Here is a 23,500-nt window from a genome sequence, read left to right on the forward strand (position 1 = left end):
TCAGTCCCACTTGAAACTGCTTCCCCTGCATGAAAATCAACCATCTATTTAGCACTGCGGGCTAACATACAGTCAGCATGAGCAACCCCACCCCACCAGTGGACGTCTCACACTTGCAAGCATTTGAAGAAGATTGTGCAACACATTTAGCAAATGGTAGCTTTCATGCAATTTGAGTTCTTCTTTTCAGCTCAATATTCGATTTTCTGCCTCTGCTGATGAAAAGCGGCGCAGCCCGGAGGAAGAAAGGGCGAAGAAGATTAAAGTTGGCATGTTATTGTTCTTCCTTTCTTTTCTTCCTTTAACATGTTTTGGAGCTCGAAGTATTTATATGTGCTGCTGTAATGATTGTGATCGTGCCTCTGATAGACTCACTTTCATATGGAATACACAAATTCCTCCACTGATATCCCAAAAGATACTTACTGGCAATAAATTGTGGCGTGGATGTTAAAACCCCTTACACTACACTACTGTCATAATATTAGGTACACAAGCACAACTTAGTGAGTATAGGAGGTCTCTAAACATAATTCTATCTTTACAAAGCTATTAAAAGAGGTAATTGGGTTACGTTTAACGATTTGTTTGGAGGACTGCACTGTATTAATACCTGAAAGGTTTTTTTTTTTTTTTTTTTTTAAATAATGGTTGCTTGAGTTATGTGAGAGGGGGGAGAAATATTGGGAAGACCGCTCAGTATGATGCAGTGCTTTAAAACAACCCTGCAGGTGTTTTGTAACTGTTCAGCTGCCTAATGAGTATATGAACATAGATGCCCCTTAGGGCCAAAACATTAGAAACACCTCCCACAATGATGCACCACTTCAATCTACAATCACAACAATAAACATAACGACACAATAATACAGTAGCTCTCATATAGAGTCAATAATATATATATATATATATATATATATATATATATATATATATATATATATCATGATTGTTGTGAACGATGACCACAGTAGTGATCAGACGGTGACGTGTGATGAGCGCACCTGTCCACGGCGATTGCAGTCATGGAGTAAATGCTGGCGAACACGGACGTGACCGGGAAGAAGTTGTGGAATTTGCAGTAAGCCTGCCCAAAGTACCACTCCCCGTGGGTGGCGTAGACAAAGTTGATCAAAGTGTTGAAGGCGGCCATGGAGGCGTCGGAGAAGGCCAGGTTGAGCAAAAAGTAGTTGGTCACCGTCCTCATGCGCTTGTGAGCCAAAATGATCCAAATGACGATGAGGTTGCCGAACACGGCCACGGCCAGCACCGAGCTGTAGGCGACAGACCAGAGGGCGACGCGCCATGGCGGCTGAACAAACTGGTTCGTGTAGTTTGAGGTAAGGTTCGATGCATTATGAGGAGCTGCCATCCTGGTATACTTTCCTCTCAAAAAATAAAAAAATAAAAATGATGGCGCTACCAAGACAGGCACACGGCAGAGAGGGACTGTGGAGGTTTAGGCACCACAGTGCGCAACAGGACCACATCCATTACCAAACATCGTAATCCCATCTGAATGCCTCTCTGTGTAGTATAATTTCTGGTCAAAACGCGTCTGCTCCGGACAATGAAGTGCGCACAAATGCCTGTTGAATGAGACTGCGAGAGCTGCAGCAGCCTCGACGTCGTGCGCGCTCCCTGACGCACGAGTGGAGTGGGCACACACGCCGGTGGAGATTGATCGACACTTTTAAACTTCATGAATAACAAATACAAGCAGCACCGCGCGTTATCATTCAGTGCGCATTGCATTGACCTTATCTTATCAGAATCAAACTGTAGATATCGCAAACTGGAGTTAGAGATATCTACAATTCTGTTGCAGATATCCACAATTCACATAGTGAATATCTGCAATTCAATTGTAGATATCTGTAATGAGGGGGAAACAGGAATTATCAAGTGGACGTGATACGTATGAGTAGGATTTAATTTTTTTCACTCTTGAGTTGTAGAAATTTGGCTGAATCACTGTTTGTATTCAGAGAAGCAGTCAGTATGGGAGGAACAAGGCAGAGTGGTTTGGTGGAGAGAGGTAAAGCTATGTGACATCCACATAACAGTGAAACTGTAAGTTGAATTAATGGAAAATATTCCTAAGAGGTAGGATGTAGGTGATGAAGAGGAGGGGCCCCAAGACAGAGCCTTGGAAGACACCAGAAGAAACCAGGGACGGGTGGGATGTGAATGATTTCATTTGAACAAACTGGGAGCGGCCAGACACGTAAGAACTGAACCACTGGAGGGGTTTGTGTGTAATGCTACTGTGGTGGAGTCTGTTCAGGAGGATAGTGCGGGAAATAGTATCAAAAGCTGCAGTCAGATCAAGGAGGATGAGGACGGTGAGTAGGCCACAGTCACCTGCCAGAAGGAGGTCAATGGTGATCATGATGAGTGCTGTTTTGGTGCTATGGAGGGGTTGGAAAACAGACTGGAATTGGTCAGAGATTATTGGAAGTGCGGTCCGAGTGGAGCTGGGAAGCAACGGTCCAAGATTTGGGATAGAAATGGGAGATTGGAAATGGGATGAAGGTTATAGGAATTATGAACCCCCCAGGAAGTAGGGTACAATAACGCTTCACTGTGTGAGAAAAATAAGTACTGCACCCCCTATTTATAGAATCTTGTTCCACGGTGGCATCTTCTTTACCAGACAAAAGGGTGTTTTCAAAGGCTGGAGAGAGGTTGTGCCAAAAAAATGTATCACTTAAAGCTAAATAGTGTTGAGAAAGCATTATTTCCTCCAAAATAAAAAAAATACAAAATTTCTTCCCTGTTATATACGACCAAGTTACAGAAGCATATTTCTGCCCTCTTCCTGGTTCCACAAGTCCTCCGCATGCTGAAGCTCATGGCATTTTATGAAAAGTGACAGAAAAACATGATACAACCTGTCATATCATATGATACTATGATTACTTATATACTGTACTACTATTTTGGAAGAATTTACATTAACAGAATGTGTTCAATAATATTTTATTATATAGTTTGTCTATAAATTATTTGGTCATGCATTTTTTGATTTTGTAATTCATAATAATTCCCAAGAGCCAAAACAGATCTAAAGCAAAAATTTAATGCATCACACATTACGTGACGATACAGCTCCTGTGTGATTCGTGTGCACAAGATGGTTCGAGAAATTAATTCTTTTTCAAACCAACTTGCTCAAGTGATATGGTGCCTCATGAGGCTTCATCTCACCATCATTACGAGCTGTAACTGCAAGCAATGGTGATAAAGGGCCAACCTTCCTTGTCACACAAGGAAAACAGAGGGGCTTTCATCTCGCAGATGAAGCTTTAACAGGCAACAGCAACTTACACAGTTGGTAAGTTACCAGGTAACTTGCAATATAACGAACAGGACCGAGAGGCCGTTCTTTATCATATAACCCAAAGTCGGAGTTTCATGAAATAAAAATGCTGGGAAATGCGCGTTTTCACTGTCACTACTATTTTTGTAATTTTCCTGATTAAAAAGTGGTAAAAAAAAAGATTCGAAATATTCAAGTTTATGATTGCTGGCTATCACAGTAGCCGACAGGTTAGCACATCTGCCTCACAGTTCTGAGGAGCGGGGTTCAAATCCCGGCCTCGCCTGTGTGGAGTTTGCATGTTCTCCCCGTGTCTGGGAGGGTTTTCTCCAAGGTGTCCTCCCACATCCCAAAAACATGCGTGGTAGGTTGATTGAAGACTCAAAATTTCCCGTAGGTGTGAATGTGAGTATGATTGGTTGCTTGTTTCTATGTGCCCTGCGATTGGCTGGCGACCGGTTCAGGGTGTACCCCGCCTCTCGCCCGAAAATAGCTGGGATAGGGTTCAGGAGCCCCCAACCTGCGTGAGCGGTAGTGAAAATGGATGGATGGATGATTGTTGTTGCTTTAATGTTGATTTCCAAATTAAAAATGGAGTTAACGATGTCATATTTACCATATCATATGATACTATTATTACTTCTACAATGCACTAGTATTTGGGGAGAATTTACACACGAATATTTTATGTCACACTTTATGTTGATAAATTATTTGGTCATCCATTGCTTTGTAATTCATAGTCATTCCCAAGAGCCAACCAACACATGCAAAAATTCAATGCATCACACATTATGTGGTTAAGATACAGCACTGCAGTGTTTCGTGGGCATCTTTGAATAACCGTGAGTACACTGTTCATTCACTTAGCAATTTATGTTGTACTCATTTGCCGCACTGCTTTGCCTACAGCACTTTATGTACCGGTACTTTATTTCATCTCTCTTGCCAATATGATTGTGAGCTCATGGTCATTCCTTTGATGTTCCATTTGTACATATTATGTGCCTTAAGCACAATTTGTGGACTATAATGGGATCATATTTCTGTCAGTTAAGTCTGTAGAGAAGTATACTTGAGAATGGTGCTCTTGTTTACATGTTCAAGTACTTATTTGTCATGTCAAGTACAAAGCTCTTTTAATGTAGCTTCAAGCTACACACCAATATTTAATTTATTGGTCCATGTGGATGTCATTGTTGATGTCTAGTGTGGAGTGTATTGTCAAGTAATGTGTACCCTAAAGCCATTTCATACTGTGGATAAATGATATTACAGCATTTGCTGAATGTAGCTTACTTGTAATCTACGTATCTTAGTCCCTTTTGAAATAAAATAAACAGTAAAGTAGCTTAGTTACTTTTAAAATCAAGTAAAAAAAAAAAACCCCACAAGTAATCAGTAAAGTAACTAAGGCCTGGTACACACTGAAAGAGAATTGGCCTGTTTTTGTACCGATTTTGCCCCTTCCAGACCAAGCGCGTCAAATGCCAGACAATCTTAAATTAGATTATGCTACAAGATTGTCCTTCAGTCTGATGTGTGCTAAGAGTGGATTCGTCCCAATTTTTGGGTCCGAAACAGGCTGGGGCCGACAAGCTTAAATAACGAACGTGTTCAATATTTATGACCAAAAGTCTTTGTGTTTGGGGAACGCTGACTTCTCCAGCGTCATGACGTTGTGAATTGTGACATGGAAAAGAATGTAGCCAATCAAAGAAGGACCCAAGACTGACGAACACAGAAGCGACCATAAATAAAAACAAAAATGTCTTACCCGACGTCGTTTTATGTATAAAAATGGGTTCCTCAGGCACCAAAAAGTATTTTCCAAATCAAGTCGTTTTTTGAGAACATCGCCATTTTACAAGGCTCCCAGCTGCGGCAAGCTTCGGGAACACTCGGGAAACATCCGCGTGTATCTTCGGTTTTGTGAGATTACGTGTGATCACGTGCGACTTCAAGATCGGTGGTGCAATAGAATCTTTATGTCTGTGGTCTGCTGTGTTGAGATTCTCGGAGTACACCACACACATGACAACCAAAACTGTTGAACTGTTTTTTTATCTTTATGTGTGGGGTCTGTATCAGATAAAAAAATCTTTTAAAGGTGGAAAAATCTGTATGCGTGTACCAGGCCTTAGTTACTTTTTCAAGGTAACTATGGCAACACTGTGAATGACAGACAATGGGCAAAGATTTCTGCGCCCCAGACGGGAAATGTGTCATGATTTCAGACAACTGATGTGAACAAAGCAACTTTACTCATCATTAACTATATACCATTTATCCTGCTCATCTCAAAATAGACAGAATCATATTTTGAAAGTTATGGGTTTTTTTTCTTGGTCGTCATTCACAAGCAAAGATGGGGCGAGGTTCACCTCTTTGTCAACAAGTGCGTGAGAAAATAGTCAAACAGTTTATGTTCCTCAACGTACAATTGCAAGTAATTCAGGGATTTCATCATCTACGGTCCATAATATCATCAAAAGGTTCAGAGAATCTGGAGAAATCACTGCATGCAAGCGGCAAGGCTGAAAACCAACATTGAATGCCCGTGACCTTCGATCCCTCAGGCGGCACTGCATCAAAAACCGACATTAATGTGTAGAATAGAATAGAATAGAACCGCCTTTTATTGTCATGAACATGCATGCATGCACATGAAATGTGTTCTCTGCATTTAACCCAACACAGTGAACACATACACAAGTTAGTGGAACACACTGGAGCAGGGGGCAGCTGAAGCCCCCGGGGAGCATTTCGAGGTATCAGTGTCTTGCTCAAGGACACCACAGCCGTGAGTCCGGGAGATGTTGGCGGATGGTCCAGTCCTGTGTGGAAGTACTGTATCACGTCATGAAAGACCACAGGAAAAAAAAAAAAAACAGTAAGCGTGCTTACCAGGTTGTCAAACTTTTCATAGGCTCATCATGGCTATTTTAATAAATCAGACTTCTGGGGAAAAAAAAAAGGAAACCACTGGTCGGCTTCTTAACTTCTCTTATATTGTATGTATGGCCATATTTTTTCTTCTGATGTATTTTATTGTACTGTACTGTAGCACATATTGGCTTTGGATAAAACATAATTGATTCAAGAAATAAATATGTCGAAGGTGAACGCCTGCGTTCACTTCCGTGTCAGTTCGATTTACGTTTTAACGTTACAATCAAATTATCTGTCTCGTAAAGTGCACCACATCTCTTTTTTGCGTGTAATATTTAGGAAAAGCGACAAAAAAACTCTTATCAGTCTCATAATCTGTACACTTAGGAAATACGAGTTCTCGATTACAGAGGTTTCATTATTGAACTCAAGACACAACAAGGAGTGGAATTTTATAGAATATTTAATGAACGAATTAAGAAAAATAGGAGTATGAAAAGGGAAGTAGGACGTCGTGTGTTGCTGGACTAAAAATGAGCGTGAATTGAATGAGTCATAGCGAGAGAGGGCAAAGTTGGGATTTGTGTGAAGCTGGCATTTTCCCCAAAATTATTAGGCACTAATTTTGCACATTCGGGCAACGATTGTTTTGCTACTCACAACCGTAGATCAGCTGGTCTTTGGGGATGGCCTTTCTCCTCGCATCTCAGAAGGAAAACAAAGCAGGTTTGGTTAAAGAAGAAGAAGCGCAAAAATAAAACAAAAAGAGGTGCCAAAAGAAAGTTTTTGTTTCGTCGGGGTGCGCTTGTAACTTTCCTGCCTATTGAACTTGTGGCGGGCCCAGCTCTTGCTCTCAGCTGCGTGCGTGACCGGTACGGAATGCTGCTATTTGCTTACTGGGGCTCCGTCAACAGGCAAGGAAAACGGATCGAAGCCGCATGGCCGGCTTCTTCGATCGAAAACGCTGCCGTCGGGTCCCGGCAGTCGCTCGCGCATGTGGTAGCGCCTGAGGACAAAGGAAAAGGAAGGGGGAGGGGGTTGGCCAAACGCAGCTGGCGAGATGTTAGCCAGGAAGAACAGCATACAAGCAGGACACAAGAGAGAGAGAAGAGGCGGGAGTCAAAGGTTAAATACCCAGGAGGTGTGTCTAAGAGACGGGGGAAACCGGAGAAGACTACGCCCATCAACTTGAACCCTGGTGTACAATGTAGCCATAAAAATGGTGTAAAAATCATATTTTCATATAAAATACTCCCAACTTTGTACTCCTACTCATAGATCAAGCATATAGAATCTTTATTCAAACTTTATTCTTGGCAAATCAACTGCTCACTGTTCAATACAACACCTCATACTGTTCAGCTTCAAATCAAGACAAACAGCTCTCAAAGTCTTGCAGCTGGACCTGTAAAGCTGACACAATGACACAGACGCCAAAGCATACATTTGGAATATTTCTGCAGAATTTGTGAAATATCAAAACAGACAATTATCTCAGTTAGAGAAACTTTGAATGAGAGTCCACACATTGCAGGAACTCTTAAACGCTAGCAGGTGTCGTCTGCATTCCAGCAATGTTCCCAGTGGTTGAGAGGGTTCAAGCTTTTGGTCGCTATCAGTTCTGCACATCACAAGGGTCTTTGATGTCTGCAATCCAGATTCAACAGAAAGCTGCTAATTAGTTTAAGGTCAAGCTGACATACGCCAGGCGTCCTTTGGTGGCCGTCTCGCACAGCAGGGCAGCTTGGAAGAATGCAGTTTATCAAGTTGTTGGGGGGGATTACAGTGGCAACCGGGCCGTAGTCACTATAGTACTATATTGTGTTCACAACGTCACCTTTGTACCTTGGCTGAAGTGTCTGTGATACTGGATGTCAGACACGCGCGCACACACGCACACACACGCACACACCTAACAAAAGCTCTCCCCATGTGCAGAATTCTTAGCCTCACCAAAAGGACAAAAATGATGAATATCCTGTCCAAACTTAACGCAGACTTTTGTTTATTGCAAAATAAATACAAAGTATGACAAAAACAAAAACAAAAATCACAAATGCCAGCGTATACGGTCCCAAAAATGACAATCTCGTTTCTTGATACTAAAGATGGTGCCTACACGGGTAGACGTCTCGGTAACGCGCTCTCTAGCATTGTCCCGGTTTTTTTCTTTTTCGAATGTCTTTGGAGACATTACGCGACTTACTTACACGAAGGAAGACTTGCTAAGCACTGGGGAGTACCCTCTTGACCTTTTTCTGAGGGAAATGTGCCGGAGTGCAGGTTCAGCTCAGACAGCGAGGATTTTGAACGCCACTTCCGTCGATTTACCTCGCAAATCTACTCTCTCTGCCGAACGAAATGGACAAGCTTCATCTCCTCACAAAAACCAGTAAACAAACCACCCTCTGCTTCACGAAGACTCGGCTTTGTGAACACAAACTCGACGGCGTCCTACTGTTGCCTGGCTTGCAACTACACCAAGCGGACCACAACACGTAGCTCTCAGGGAAAACAAAAGGTGGCGGAATATGCTTCCACATCAACGAAAAATGGTGTCCTGGTTACGGAGCTCAGCACACACTGCAGAACAGACTTGGAGTCGCTGTTTTTGAACTGTAAGTCATTCTACTCGCTGTGCGAATTTGCTTCATTCATACTTGCCAGTGTTCACATTCTCCCCACAGGCTAACATGAACACCGCACTGCAAATGCTGGCGGACCAAGTAAACAAACTTGAAAAAAAGAACCCAGATTCACCCCTCATTATTCTTGGGGACTTTAACAAAGCAAAACTCAACCAGGACCTCTTAATACAAGCAGCACATTGACTGTCTCACCACGGAAAACAACATTCTAGACCACAACTATACCATGATAAACGGGCTCATACTGTGATTCTCCATTATCCGTTAGACATTATGGACAAAACAAACACACGCTCGGATCCAATATCAAGAGAACTGCAGGACATAAAAACAAGCCTCCAGTACACACAGAAGGATGCAGACGACATTAAAAAGCAACATCATGCTAGCTTAACGCTACAACTCAAACCAGGCAGCCTTATATAAAAATGTGTGACAGTCTCCTGGCTATCACGGATAAGATGGCGCATCTGGAGGGACAGTCAAGACAGCAACTTAGTGACCTGGGAACAGACAGAGGAAAAGGTACTGACTGAAAAAGCTGCAACTACAGCAGGAGGTGGAAGTAGGAAGAGCTCATCGCACAGGAAAGCATGGAGGTGAAAGACCAAGACCAATTGTAGTAAAACTCATACGCTAAAAAGACACAACAAACATCTTACAGCGCACTAAAGTCAAGTTTGGCCATTGTCCATTGTGGAGATTCTGCCACTCTCACTGTCTTCTCTCGGCTGTCCCGACCTCCACCAGTTTTGCATTTCAGTGGACCCCAGCAGCATTTCAAGCCTTTGAACGTCTGAAGGAGCTTTTCAGCAGTGCCCCCATCCTGAGACACCTCGGCCCCTCCCTCCAGTTCGTTGTGGAGGTTGACTCCTCTGACACTGGAGCTGGGGCCGTCCTCTCCCAGCGTGACCCCGAAACCCAAAAATTACATCGTTGTGCCTTCTTTCCCTTCGCCTTTCCCCATCTGAACGGAAATACGATGTGGGAAATCGTGAGCTGCTGGCCATCGTCTGGGCCCTGGAAGAATGGAGGCATTGGCTGGAGGGGACCGTTTCTCCGTCCATCTCCGTTCCGCCAAGCGGCTTAACCTCCGGCATGCTCGTTGGGCCCTATTTCTCAGTCGATTCAACTTTACCCTCTCCTTCTGCCCTGGTTCTCATCACGGCAAGCCGGACGCCCTCTCTCGCATTTATTCACCCCCCTCCAACTCGGTGGAACCGAACACCGGACCCCATCCTTCCGTCCTGCTTTGTTGGGGCTGCCACGTGGAAGATCAAACAAGTTGTCAGAGAACCCAACCCGATCCCAAGACAGGACCACCAGATCGTCTCTTCGTGCCCAATTCTGCCCGCTCAGAAGTACTTCAGTGGGCCCATAACTCCAAACTAACCTGTCATCCCGGAATCACCCCAACCATTCAATTCATTCAACAACACTTCTGACCAGTCTGGCTAAAGACCCCTGAGAGTTCGTCCTAGCCTGCTCCGTCTGTGCGAGAGATAAGGCACGCCGTCAAGCTCTTTCACCTCCTCACGCTCCCACTTCCTACACGTTTCTTGTTCCTACAGATCACTATCACGCCTTGGATATACAAACTCTGAAACTACTTCAAAATAAACCATTCTCATCTACTCCCTCCGCTTGAGTTTACTTTTGGGTCCAGTCCTTTTACATACAATTACATATTGTGACACAAACAATCCCAATCAGCAAACGATGAAGGACCAACTCAGTGCACGACAAACAAAGATACAACTCCTCAATTCACAATTCAATCTCAATTCGATGAAATTATAGTCAAAAAGAAAAAAAATTTGATCAACAATTTTTTGAACAACTTAATTATGAAAACTTAGAAACAAATCAGGCAAATAACTTTGCAAACCCGCTATAATGCATAAAGGGAACCGCAATCATACCAGCAATAAAAAAAACTCAAGATGTGAAACCACTGAAAATCCACAAGAAATAAATGTTTTCCATATATATTACAGCAATTATTATTTTGAGTAGAAAGATGATCAATTATACAGTCATTTCTGAATAACGTCGATACAGATGCCGTAGATGCACCAGTAACACTTTATGAACTCTACAACAACAGACACCCAACAATAAATCACATGGACCCGATGGTTTTCCTCACATGGACCTGATTGTTTCCCTGTTGAATTTTATAAACACTTCAGGTGCACATTTTATCCCCACTACTCTTATGACTCTTATCAGAAATACAAACTATGTCACAATTTCTGTGACACATGAATACATTCTCTATTTCAGTTGTACAAAGTTTGTACTTAAGCCCAGTAAAGACCCAGCTCAACCCTCTAATTATTATCATCACTAATAAACACTGACTTAAAAATCATCACCAAAGCTCTATTAGATTAGACAACCACATAAGAAATTGACAAATCAAACTGCTTTCATAACATTCAAAGATTAATTACTATTAGTACTTTTTTACATCAATCTCAACTAAAGATAATGAATGTATCACTAGATGGAGAAAAAGCCTTTGATCTGGTTAACTGGACTTTCCTACTTAATACACTGGACAAATGTGATTTTGGGAAGTCATTTATTCACTGCATAAAAAAAATACACATCACCCAAAGGGGCGGCACGGCGGACGACTGGTTAGAGCATCTGCCTCACAGTTCTGAGGACCGCAGTTCAATTTCCGTGGGTTTTCTCCGGGCACTCCGGTTTCCTCCCACATCCCAAAAACATGCATGGTAGGTTAATTGACAACTCTAAATGGCCCGTAGGTGTGAATGTGAGTGCGAATGGTTGTTTGTTTCTATGTGCCCTGTGATTGGCTGGCAACCCCGCGTCCTGCCTTATGATAGCCGGGATAGGCTCCGGCACTCCCGCGACCCTTGTGAGGATAAAGCGGTACGGAAAATGGATGAATGGATATACTTAAGCCCCGCTACAGAAACAAACTTAAAGGCCCAGTTAACCATCCCAAAAAATTCTTGTAATGACACACCACAGAGAAGACTGATGTCAACAAGTCTGCCAAATTTGAATGAATAAAAAACACAAACAAATCTGCAAGAATACACAATGGGGCTCCAAAATCATGAAAACTAAAGCCCGCCCTCCAGCTGCAGGGCTGTGTGGGTGTGTCTGCTGAATGCACGCCACTGAACCTTCAGCTCTCAATCAAGTACGTGTCTGTGGCTCTTCGCGGTTCAGACAGCCACACGTAATAAACAATTATCTTTCGTTGAAGTGTCTCCAAGGGTGCAGCTATGGCGAGTTGGACAGCAGTCAACGCCAGTGCGCCGGATAGCAGACCGCTACTCGAGCTGCTGGCGTGGCGAAGCCGTCCGGTATCATTGCTGCCTCGTTTCGCACCACACGTAGGGGGACACTGTTGTCCAAATATCAGATAACACTTCAGGGAAGATTAAGTCAAGTTTATTTGTATAGTCCATAATCACAAAAGAGTCTCAAAGGGCTCCACAAGCCCACAGTTGGCAATGATTGACGACATCCCCTCATCTAACCCGACCCCCAGATGATGTATTTTTTCAGATTATAAGCATATTTTAATGGCCTATTGCCTGCTGTAGTGGTAGAAAAGTAGCAATTGTGCAGAAAAGCCACTGCATGGAATAAGAGCGGTTGGTGTTTATATAGTAGAGGAGGGCCAACTCATACTAGAAAGTATACACCCCAGCCCTATTTTGTCAGGGGGCTAGTTTTTACTCTCACCCAAAAAAATCCGGCCAGCTGAGATGGTGAAAATAAGTATTAAGCTATATCGCAACAATTCAGTACTATATTGTTCTGAGTCTTATCCTCAAACATATTTAATGAATTTAGAAACAAATCACAAAAATGACTGCACTGGGCCTTAAAAGCTGGACGAGACGGTCTAAATATATTGTTCTACCTCCTTGCAAATCAGGATTATCAATCAAATCTAAATTAAATTGTGGTTTATTGTTGTTCTGGCCCCATGAATAATGATCGCGGCAGGGAGGGGTGAGTGGTGGGGGGTGGTGGGTGCTGATCGGCGTTTTCGCCCTTTGAATATTGACCATCAGTCGGGGTAGTACTGATGGAAATTCATCGGGGTGGCCAGTGGGGTTGACACCATTTTTCCGTGGCTCCACCAATGCTCCAATATGGCACAACCCTGACTTCAAACTCCCTGGCAAACCTCTCCACTATTAAACATGGGCCAAAAAAAGTTCGACCAAATCTTCATCATATTCTCCACGACAAACAGTTCACAGATTTAAAAAAAAACAACAACAAACAAACAAACACGCTATTTTATTACGCCACCCGGCCGCCAAGCCGCGGAGAAGAAAGTTCTCTTCGCATCTGGTGTCAAAGCATTGTAAGTCACGGATGGTAGCAAATGAGCTACACTTCTTACCGTGCTTCTTACAAAAGTGGCAAGAAGGGAGGGCGAGGAGTGGATAGCCGAAAACACATGCTAATTGCAAAGCTATCATTACAAGCAGTCGCAAGACATCGAAACAAGTGACTTGGTGAAATAATACACTTGTCACATCGGTCTGGCTGGAACCGTGTTTTCGCAGAGAGTAACCAACCTTGAGCAAAAAAATAATAGCCCAATTAATACGAGTTTAAAGATATAAATATAAAATAATACACGTCCACACAGTGACAGTCTCCTGGCTATCACGGTAATATAAGATACCTTTATTAGTCCCACAGTGTGGAAATTTGCATCGTTTCAACAGCAATTGTGTATATAGGCAATATAAATATGTAATATAAACAGGATGCAAGAGAATATGTAAACATTTCTTCCTCTTACATGTACTGTACTTGTATCCGTACAAGAAGTACATTGCACAAAATAGAAACCAAAACTATTGTCCATACATAAACTGATCAGATTCAATTGATAAGCACTGTTATTTGTGTGTTTGCAAAATAGTGCTGAGTTTTAATTTTGACATTTGAGATCTAATTAATCTGCTTTAATTGACTTGCGTTATTTTTGTTTGTGTTTTTTACCAGGGTTGTTAAAGACAATAGAATTTAAAGAAAAGAAAGACAGAACAGAAACAGAATTGGCAAAGGTGAATTAATCCATAGACAGATATTTTGATGATGGAACGTCAAAATCTCATATACTGGCACTTTGATTCACCATTACAAGGTTGATTTATTTAAAAGATCAAAATGACAAATATTAAAGCCATGTTTTATGAATGATTATGATTATGATTATGACTGCCGCTATTGACAAAATATTGAAAATATGGAAATTCAGACAAATTTGGACAAATTGTTCTGGAAGTGAATTTGTAAAGGTTGGCAGCTCTGCAAATTTAACCAAACATTTTTTTTTTTATTCAATGCATTCTTATTTAACTCAGACCACTCCATAAGAGTCGCAATAGTTCACTGGAATACAGACTTCCATATAAGAGAATACACAGAGCACTCAAAACGAAATGTCCAAAATGAGATTGACAAACACAGACACGTGCTCACAATTTACAATAAATACAAAGGATGATTACGTTCACACGCTCTGGAACTGTCAACCTGTTCACTCTTTTTGGGATTCTGGTATAAAAACACCCTCCACCGTCCTGGGCTGCAGAATCTCTATCCCTATAACTTTGTTTTATGGAAGATACATAAAAAATTTTTTGCCACACATCAAAAAGTTGACCTGATTGAACAAAACCAATTTGGTACTTGGATTCAGCACATCAAAATTGTCCTGAATCAGCTAAAAAAAAATCTTCGACAATAGATTTGTCATTGAGCATTGTTTGTCCAACTATTAAGTTATTGAACACAAAACAGAAGAAAATGCTTGCTAAATGTCAGGTAGTCATTATTTTCATATGACTATTTGGAATTTTTGTCCAGATTTTAGCAAGAATCATGGAAGTTGAAAATGTGGCAAGCCAGACCTGGCCCCCGGGACTTGAGTTTCACACCTGTGGACTAGATCATCTATCTATCCTCGGTCACAAAATGTCACTCATCTTGGCGCTGATCTTTTTTAAGGGGGTGGGGGGGGATAAGTCCCTTACCCAACTGTCAAAATAATGTTATTTGCCAAATAAAATCAAGTCTGACCTGGGATACACTATTTCATTGGACGGGGTCCTCAATTTTTTGCTTACATACAGAATTTATCAGTGGGATGTGCGCATCTGCGCATCACTAATCTACATTAGCACAGTAGTAAAGTCATAATTACAGTTAATATTTGTATGAAAAAACACTTGATAAATAGGCTGTAAAAGAATCTAATGGCAAAACTAAGGACGGCATTAACTCTCACCTGACCACGTATTCTCACGCCACTGCGCAAACTAGTTTATTGCACGCCATTCGTAACCATGAAAGATTGGATGTCATTGAGGTTGAGGACCCCCTGAAATTTTTTTACAACCTGTTCTCGACTCATCAGTTGAGAATCACTGCTCTAGGTAATTAGGATTAGGTGTACTGTTAGAGATAACAGAGCGATAATACAGTATATATTGTGATGTTGATATTATATGCCATCCCTACTGTCCTATAGGCCTATTATAGAATGTCAGGCATACAAAAATTCTAACCTAATCCAACAAACAAAAATAGTTCATAAAAAGCTGTCCTGGTAGCATTTTTCACACCTGTCTTGCACATCACAGCCGCATAAGTAGAGGCAGCATTTATCAGACAGTGCCTTTCACACAGAACCCAGGTAAGCGGGATATTGCGCATAGGTAAAGTGGATATTGCACAAACTCGCATATTGACATGGAAAATCCGCATTTATATCATTAGATGTGTGGGACAATGTCAGTGCCCGTGTCTGGTGTGATGTTTAAAATACTTTGTGACAATTGCTCCCAACACAACAGGGCTGGAGAAGTGAGTGCACGGACATTCATTCCGGCTTGCCGTTATTCCCTCTCTAACAGAAATCGTCCAGAGCCTGGTACATCCATGATACTAAATCTAAAGCACATAAAAGTTCTTTTCCCCTAATTCCATGTCAGTGCCTTTTATTTGGAACAGCAAATTCCCTAATTTCCTTCTCAGGATTAACAAAGTATGTCAATCAATGTTAAAGGGGCTGGTTTTAACACTTTTATAAATTGGATATAGGAAACTCCATGAAGCCTGACTTGAAGTATCCAGGTGCTATGTGTGTGTGTCAGCTTTATTTTCAAATCTAAAATATTGACCGTATAAACTCTCGTTGTTAAGCATTTTTCTGTAAGCAGATAAAAACATAAGCAACTTTGACTGGAGAAACAAAAAAAACAAAAAAAAGTTTTTTATGGAAGCCTGAAAGAAATGAAAAACGGGATGTTTTAAAAATTCTACGGCTATGCCCAGTGAGAGATACTAAACGTGTTGCGATCCAAGGATCACAATAAGTTTGAACTATTTTTCCCTTGGGAACATTGTGAAACCAGCTGTTCAAAGAGGCTGTGTTCCTGGGTGTGCTGAATGGCCTAATTGCCATCAGGTAATTGTTGTTGTTTCGTCAATTACATGTCATCACATCGCTGTATGAAATGTCAGAGCAGGAGCTGCGGTGCTGTAATCAACTCATTTCCCAGAAGCTTTTGGGGTGTGCGTCACCACTTAGAGGGCAATTGTCCATGATGAATTTGCATCTGTACCAGGGCAAGCCACTGACCGACCAACCAAAGAGCAATACCTTTCCCAGTTAGCCAGAACAGTGGACATTATTAACAGTAGAACATTATGTTCCGATTAAGGAACCATGTAAACTCATTTTGTGACTGTGCTGTTCTTTCACTTCAGAGTGCAGTGGGATGTGTTTGTGCTAAAACGTGATGTCTTTGTGTTTGTGTGTGTGTGTGAGGTGAGATGTAATTGAAGACTGCGCTGCAGGAACGCGTGTCGGACAGAACATTTAAGTAGATAAATTGATAGGTTAACCCTTTGCCAAATACATTTCCTCTTCCAATACGTTTCTTAGTGCCATACTTCACTCACTGATATGGAACATGAGCACCAATGTGAGTGCAATGTGCAAATTATCAATCAGTCAGTGTTCCCAAAACAAAGTGTCAGGATTCAGGGAGGTGAAGTGGTGACAAAGGCAGGCAGAAGCAGCCCAGGGAAGGCAGGTGTGCTGGCAAAATATTTATTTGACACAAAAAAGGCAAACAAGGGTACAAGACAAAAATTAAGTGTAAACCAAAACTGAGACTCTAGGAGCATGAGGCACATTACACATGACTTTCGACAATAACCAGAGCCCCAAATGAACAGAAGGAGGAAACTGAATACGCACAGACTAATGGCAAAGGGGTGAGCAGGACAAGAGGCGAGAAGGAACAAACAAGGAAAGAGCAAGAAAGGACAGCAAACCAAAAACCAAACAAAATGTGCCGTCAAATTGATAAGACACAGAAGGTAAAAAAATCCTCTGCTACCGGTGTCACACCATCGCCATTGCAATACCTAAAGTTAAACAAAAACAAAGATCATGACTCCAAGATCTGACTGCCAATTTTCCAGCCTGTGTGAAAGACTAAAACTCTGCATTAGCTCCTCAACAGCACCAACAAACTAACCCAGAACATTTACAACCGACAAGGTAAGAAATGTTTGTACATTGCATTTCTACTAGTACTCAAACTAAAGTAGGCTCAAAAAAAAGATTACATGGACTGCAACCTCACAACTTCTCTGTGTTTATTGTAATCGTGTTGTAAAGTTTTAAATAGTTAAGTGAGTGGATGTTCCACAATTCTAAACTACACATTTTGTCTCAATTCATGGTATTACAGTATTGCTTTGACTACCCATGACGAATTTGAAACGATCACAATATTTTGTCAGAAATAATGATCACGGGATAATTGAGGTACTGGCAATAACACGGACATTGCATTTCTCATCATCATTGAAAATTTGAGATGCGTAAATTTGAGTAAAACCTTTTCAAAATCTCAGACAAACTAAAATAGATTGCATGAAAAGGTGGCACTTCAAGGTCATATTTTGAAAAAAAAAATCATATTTGGGACTACAGCAGAATGGGATGATCAGAGAGAGCCAATCAGAAGCATTTCCTTTAGAAAGAGGAAGTTCTATGAAAAAAAAATTTGAGCTTTTGAAGCTATTTAACTAAAATAGTCCTCATGGAATCTTCAATTACATAAATTTCGTCATTAAATTACACATTGTAGTTACATGTAATTAGTTACTCCCCAACAACACGTGCAGAGATTCTTACTGATTGGCTGGGTCCGATCTTGTGATTCTCCAACCTCGTGGGAGACAGAATGATGCCAGTTTTTTCAAATGTGCACCAGTGACCAAATGTAGTAAATTGCCCGATAAAGGTTTAACCAACCAATGCTGGGAAACTTACCATCAAAATTGCAGCGATACGATGAGACGTAAAACCTGAACCAGTGTATTGATCCACTCGACAGGAAGCGTGAGAGGCAGAGCAATTACGACCAGACCAGAGGGTGACTCCAATAGGGGGCGCAAATTCCACATACGAACGGCAATAATTGGCATTGTAATGGATTGTACTTGAACCTTTGTTCCTGGTTCCAAGTATGTCCCTCCTCGCTTGCCATACTGTAAATCAGTGGGTGTACCGCAGCGTACACTTTGCTTTAGTTGTTTTACAAATAACTGCATATCATTTTACAGATACGTCATGCCATTACACAATGCTATTTCAAATATTTCTATGGTCTGGAGCCGTGTCTGTGGTCTGGAGCCGTGTCGACGCCTCCCTAGTCATAGCTGCCCTGTGCGACAGCACACTTCTCAGATGCCAGTTACCGCCACTGACCAGATGTTTACTTGCAGCACATCCTTTGACTGAAACTGCGCTATAATAATAATACTGGGTGTCTGTAAAACATGCTGGTTTTTTTCTCAGAAATTGCGTGTGGATAGATATTGTTTCTCAGTTGAAAACACAGAACGAAATGAATTGAGGACATGCTAATACATCGATTGCAACGATTTTCAAATACCAAGCAAATAGTATGCAAATGACATCAGATCAATCTGATTGGATTCTTTATTCAAACTCTCTGAGGCGGCGTATTAGCTGTATTGCTCATCTGTGTATTAGCTTGCCTATGATCTCATTGTAATACTGTCATGAACGGAACAGAGGATAGGACCCAAAAATGCACGACTCCAAAACAAATTGACAGTTTCCAAAAAGAGAGGTTTAATAGACGGGCATAGGTCGGTACACAGGCAGGCAATCCAAGAGAGGCAACAGTATCCAAAAACATGAGGCAAAGAGACAAGGTCGATAATCGGAACAGGGTCAAGTCTTACTGTGAATCTATGAAGGGGAAACAAGGAATGCTGGAACGCGACGACAAGGTACAACGAACTGGCAACGAGAGGAAATGAGACACGAGGTTATATACAAGGGGTAATTAGGGTGAACGAGGCACAGGTGATGAAGATGCTCACAGGAGCAGGTGTGTTTGAAACGGGGGGGGGAAGACAAAACCCGGAACACACACACATATGACAAATACAATATGTAAGGCACCGTACTATGTATAATAATTCCCTCAAAATTGCAAATGATCAGAAATGCTGTTAATGACTTGAAACAGACATAAATGAAAAAAAAAATATTGAGTCCTTTTACACTTGTATGTGCATCATAGCGCAGGTGGTCTGGAAAAGGGGTGTCCTCGGTTTGCAACTGAGTTCCGTTCCTATGATGGTGAAGAAACTTGATTTTGTCCGTAAGTTGTAACATGCTGCTAATGAAGTAGAAAAGTCACAAAGTAAACATTTCTATAAAAATACATATCGGCCATATACAAAACGAATAAAACAGATAAACAACAGTAAGTATGGCAGTAACTAAGTGTGCCTTCTTGTGTTGCATAATGGTGTATTCTTAGGCAGCTGCGCAAACTTATCAATTGCACTTCATTTGTAATATCCAAAGTGTGAAAGTTAATACAAAGGACCTTCTGTATATCATAGATGTCTTCAATTAAAACTCCAGTATGCCACATAAGAATTTGGAAGGTATTTTATGGGTTTGGGATTGTCTGAACGGGGGCACGTATTTGACACAAAATGATGAAGGGTTATAGGATCTAAAATGCAGAGAATATGTGATTGACTGGCGACCAATCCATTTTGTCAGCTGGGATGGGCTCCAGCTCAAAGCGACCAACCTTCCTGTATGCTGAAACACCACCCCAGCCCCCACACTCCCTCAGGTGTGATTGAAGGTCAGTGGATAGAAAGGTCTAGCATTGATTTTAGCTTGTAAACACCCTCTGGGCTATTTGTTACAAGATTTACACAGGCACTGAACTACAGACGAGGATGTCGAAGCACATGCCTACTTTAATGAAACATTTTCACCTTCTGGGATGCTTGGTCGAAGACAGTTTTTCTACCAAGAAAACGAATAATTCCAGGGTCAAACAGTTACCATCATTAATTCTTTATTAACTGTAGAGATAATGTCTACCGAACACATTATCTTTATCTGTATCTTCACAGTTTTAGCTATCACCCATCCGTCCATTTTCTGAACCACTTATCCTCACTAGGGTTGCGGCCGTGCTGGAGCCTAACCCAGCTGACTCTGGGAAAGAGGCTGGGTACACCCTGAACTGGTCACCAACCAATCGCAGGAGTTTTAGCTGTCATACTAGTGTAAAATAAGGTAAACACAGTGGTGACACGGATGAACATTACACCAAACTTATTTTTCGTTTTCAATGAAAAAAGCATAATGCTACCAACTTGAGTCACGACTGTGCCTCACATCTCACTTTTTGAACATTCTTAATTGTCATACGTGTAAAAAGAGGCCAACCAATTTAAAATGTAAAAACAACAGACCACTTCAAATGTTTTGTTTTCTCTTTGAATGTAAGTCTGCTCACTTCCCTTACCTAGGTTTTTTATTCATTTATTTATTTGAATTAATAACACCACTGTTAAGGCTGTCTCCTTCTTTTGGACTAAGTGTCCATCCATCCATCCATCCATTTTCTGAGCCGCTTCTCCTCACAAGCGTCCCGGGAGTGCTGGAGCCTATCCCAGCTATCATTGGGCAGGAGTCGGGGTACACCCTGAACTGGTTGCCAGCCAATCGCAGGGCACACATATAAACAAACAACCATTTGGACTCACTCACTCTTCAATTAACCGCCCAAGCATGTTTTTGGGATGTGGGAGGAAACCGGAGTGCCCAGAGAAAACCCACGCAGGCACGGGGAGAACATGCAAACTCCACACAGGCGGGGCCGGGGATTGAACCCCAGACCTCAGAACTTTGAGGCAGATGCTCCAACCAGTCGGCCACCGCCACTAAGTGTCCAACAAAGCCACAAACAAGCTAAACACGTGACCAGAGTTAATCCTTTCCAAGAATATTTTTACCCAAATGTTTTGGCTTAATTCCAAATGTTACAGCCTTAAAGGCGTTTAACTTTACTGTACATAAGAATACTATAAATAACTTCTGAAAGACATTCGGATTTCTAACACCCATTTCTTGTTCTCCCCATTCCTGTTTTCAATGTCACATGCACTGACATGTGGGCATCGTCCATCAGAATTTGACTGTTGAAACTGCAAACAATGGTTTGCACCTGTTTCTCTTCATCTTAGCAGACACGTCGCGCAATCAGCGCACACATGTTACAACAGAGTGTGTCCTTGCCAAATAAGGAGAGGTTTCTGCAGCTTTAGCTCTTTTGTAAACAAAATGGCATTTGCTCACAGGTATGAATCATTTATGATGGAATGTCACCACAACATACACTTATATATGTCAGCTGAGTTTGATATGTTCCTATTTCACAATTAATAATAGGGCTGGCACTCCTATATAGACTCTCTACACGGAATGACAGTGAACTGGCTCTTGTGCTAACCATCCTGTAAATGTTTTTTTATTACTGCTTTTGTAATAACCGCAAAACACAAACAGGAGCTCTGATTACAAAGAGAATGTAGGGATACAGTTTTTCTGGACAGCATGAGTATATTCCAGTCAGCCCTTTATTGCATTACAATAATGAATTTGAGGATGAACGATGGAAAAAAATCCAGCATCCAAAGCTAGAAACAGCAAATGCATAATATGCACAGTTTTGTGAAGCTGCAATGCTTCCTTGTTTCTTCATGTAAACAACATTTTATGCCACTTTTGATGATTGTTGCTGTGTTAATACTGCTTCACCAGATTCAAACCCCCTCAGGCAATGAATTCCAAAGAGATACCTCTTCTGGGAAATCAGCAACAAATCTCCCAGGATTAATGGCATGTACTCCATCATGCTGCCTTTCCTGCTCTAGCAGAACATTCTCATAGGCTTCTCACAATTACGTTCATAGCAACATAGCGTATGTGACGAGAATATTACCACAATGCAGGGTGTTCTGCACATACACATGGAATGTATGGTAGTTTGGTCATAGAATCCTTCCTCGTTATGGGAAAGGAAGGAGAGACAGTACTGTCGTCTGTACTGTTTTTCCTAATAATTTCATATTTCATACAGAGAAGCAATGCAACTGTGAAATCATTTAGGTATGCTGGAGTGTATTTCCTCATATAGTGGCTAGGATTGTTTATTTATTCAACTGCAGAAAGTACCATCTGTGTACTGGGGGTAAGGTGTTCTGGGGGAAGCCTTTATTTTCATTATAGAAATACTAATACACTGTCAAATAGAATAGGATTCTCCATTCACCTGAGGGAAATTGGGGCCTGAAAGCAGATCTTGAGTGGGGAAGGCTAGATTAACTGTCAGTTTAAACATGGGAAATGAAATAATATCCTTCATTTGAATACAGATACAATGGAAAAATAATAATACTTGTTAAGACTATAGAAGAAGAATGTACTCAGTTGTATGAGAAGATGAAATCGTGTACTTACACAAAAGCAGCGGTAGCTAGAAGTCATCACCCCTGAGCCCCTTCCTGTTTGCAGTGGTGACAGATAGGCTGACAGATGAGGTTAGACTGGAATCCCCGTGGACCATGATGTTTGCAGTTGACATTGTGATCTGTAGTGAAAGCAGGGAGCAGGTGGAGGAACAGTTAGAAAAGTGGAGGTATGCACTGGAAAGGAGAAGAATATAGTAAGAGTAAGAGAATATATGTGCATTAATGAGTGTCACGAACGGAACAAAGGACAGGACCCAAAATGCACGACTCCAATTCAAATGGACAGTTTCAAAAAGAGAGGTTTAATAAACGGGCAGAGGTTGGTACAGAGGCAGGCAATCCGCAAAGGCAACAGTATCCAAAAAACATGAGGCAAAAAGGCAAGGTCAATAATCAGAATGGGGTCTAGGCTTACGATGAGTCGGTGACGTGGAAACAAGGAATGCTGGAACGTGACAACAAGGTACAACGAACTGGCGATCAGAAAGAATGAGACACGAGGTTAAATACATGGGGTAATTAGGGTAAACGAGACACAGGCGGGGAAGATGCTCTCAGGAGCAGGTGTGTACGAGACAGGGGGAAGACAACAACCATAACACACACCCATGACAATGAGAGGGGTGGAGGGGGCAGAGTGAGGCTACAGGGAGAAGCGATAGTGAGGCTGGAAGACTTTAAATACTTCCAGAGCAATGGGGAGTGTGGTAAGAAA

At 41.7% G+C, this 23,500-nt stretch overlaps 1 protein-coding gene and 1 long non-coding RNA gene across 2 annotated transcripts in view; both read right to left on the reverse strand.

Moving 5' to 3' along the window:
• The window catches only part of tacr3a (tachykinin receptor 3a), a 31,875-nt gene extending 30,241 nt beyond the window's left edge, over positions 1-1,634 (reverse strand). Inside the window, exon 1 of the mRNA XM_061772285.1 lies at positions 1,005-1,634. Within this exon, the coding sequence (XP_061628269.1) occupies positions 1,005-1,372 (368 nt within the window). The 5' untranslated portion in view covers positions 1,373-1,634. The remainder of the gene's footprint in view (positions 1-1,004) is intronic.
• Positions 1,635-5,943: 4,309 nt separating this feature from the next.
• LOC133477314 (uncharacterized) lies at positions 5,944-7,300 on the reverse strand. Its single transcript, XR_009788298.1, has 2 exons — positions 6,875-7,300; positions 5,944-6,172 (listed from the first exon to the last, which is right to left on the reverse strand). It is a non-coding gene; the product is annotated as an uncharacterized LOC133477314 (long non-coding RNA).
• Between the last annotated feature and the right edge of the window lie 16,200 nt (positions 7,301-23,500).

The sequence above is a fragment of the Phyllopteryx taeniolatus genome, chromosome 4, assembly GCF_024500385.1.
Source record: "Phyllopteryx taeniolatus isolate TA_2022b chromosome 4, UOR_Ptae_1.2, whole genome shotgun sequence".
NCBI lineage: Eukaryota > Metazoa > Chordata > Actinopteri > Syngnathiformes > Syngnathidae > Phyllopteryx > Phyllopteryx taeniolatus.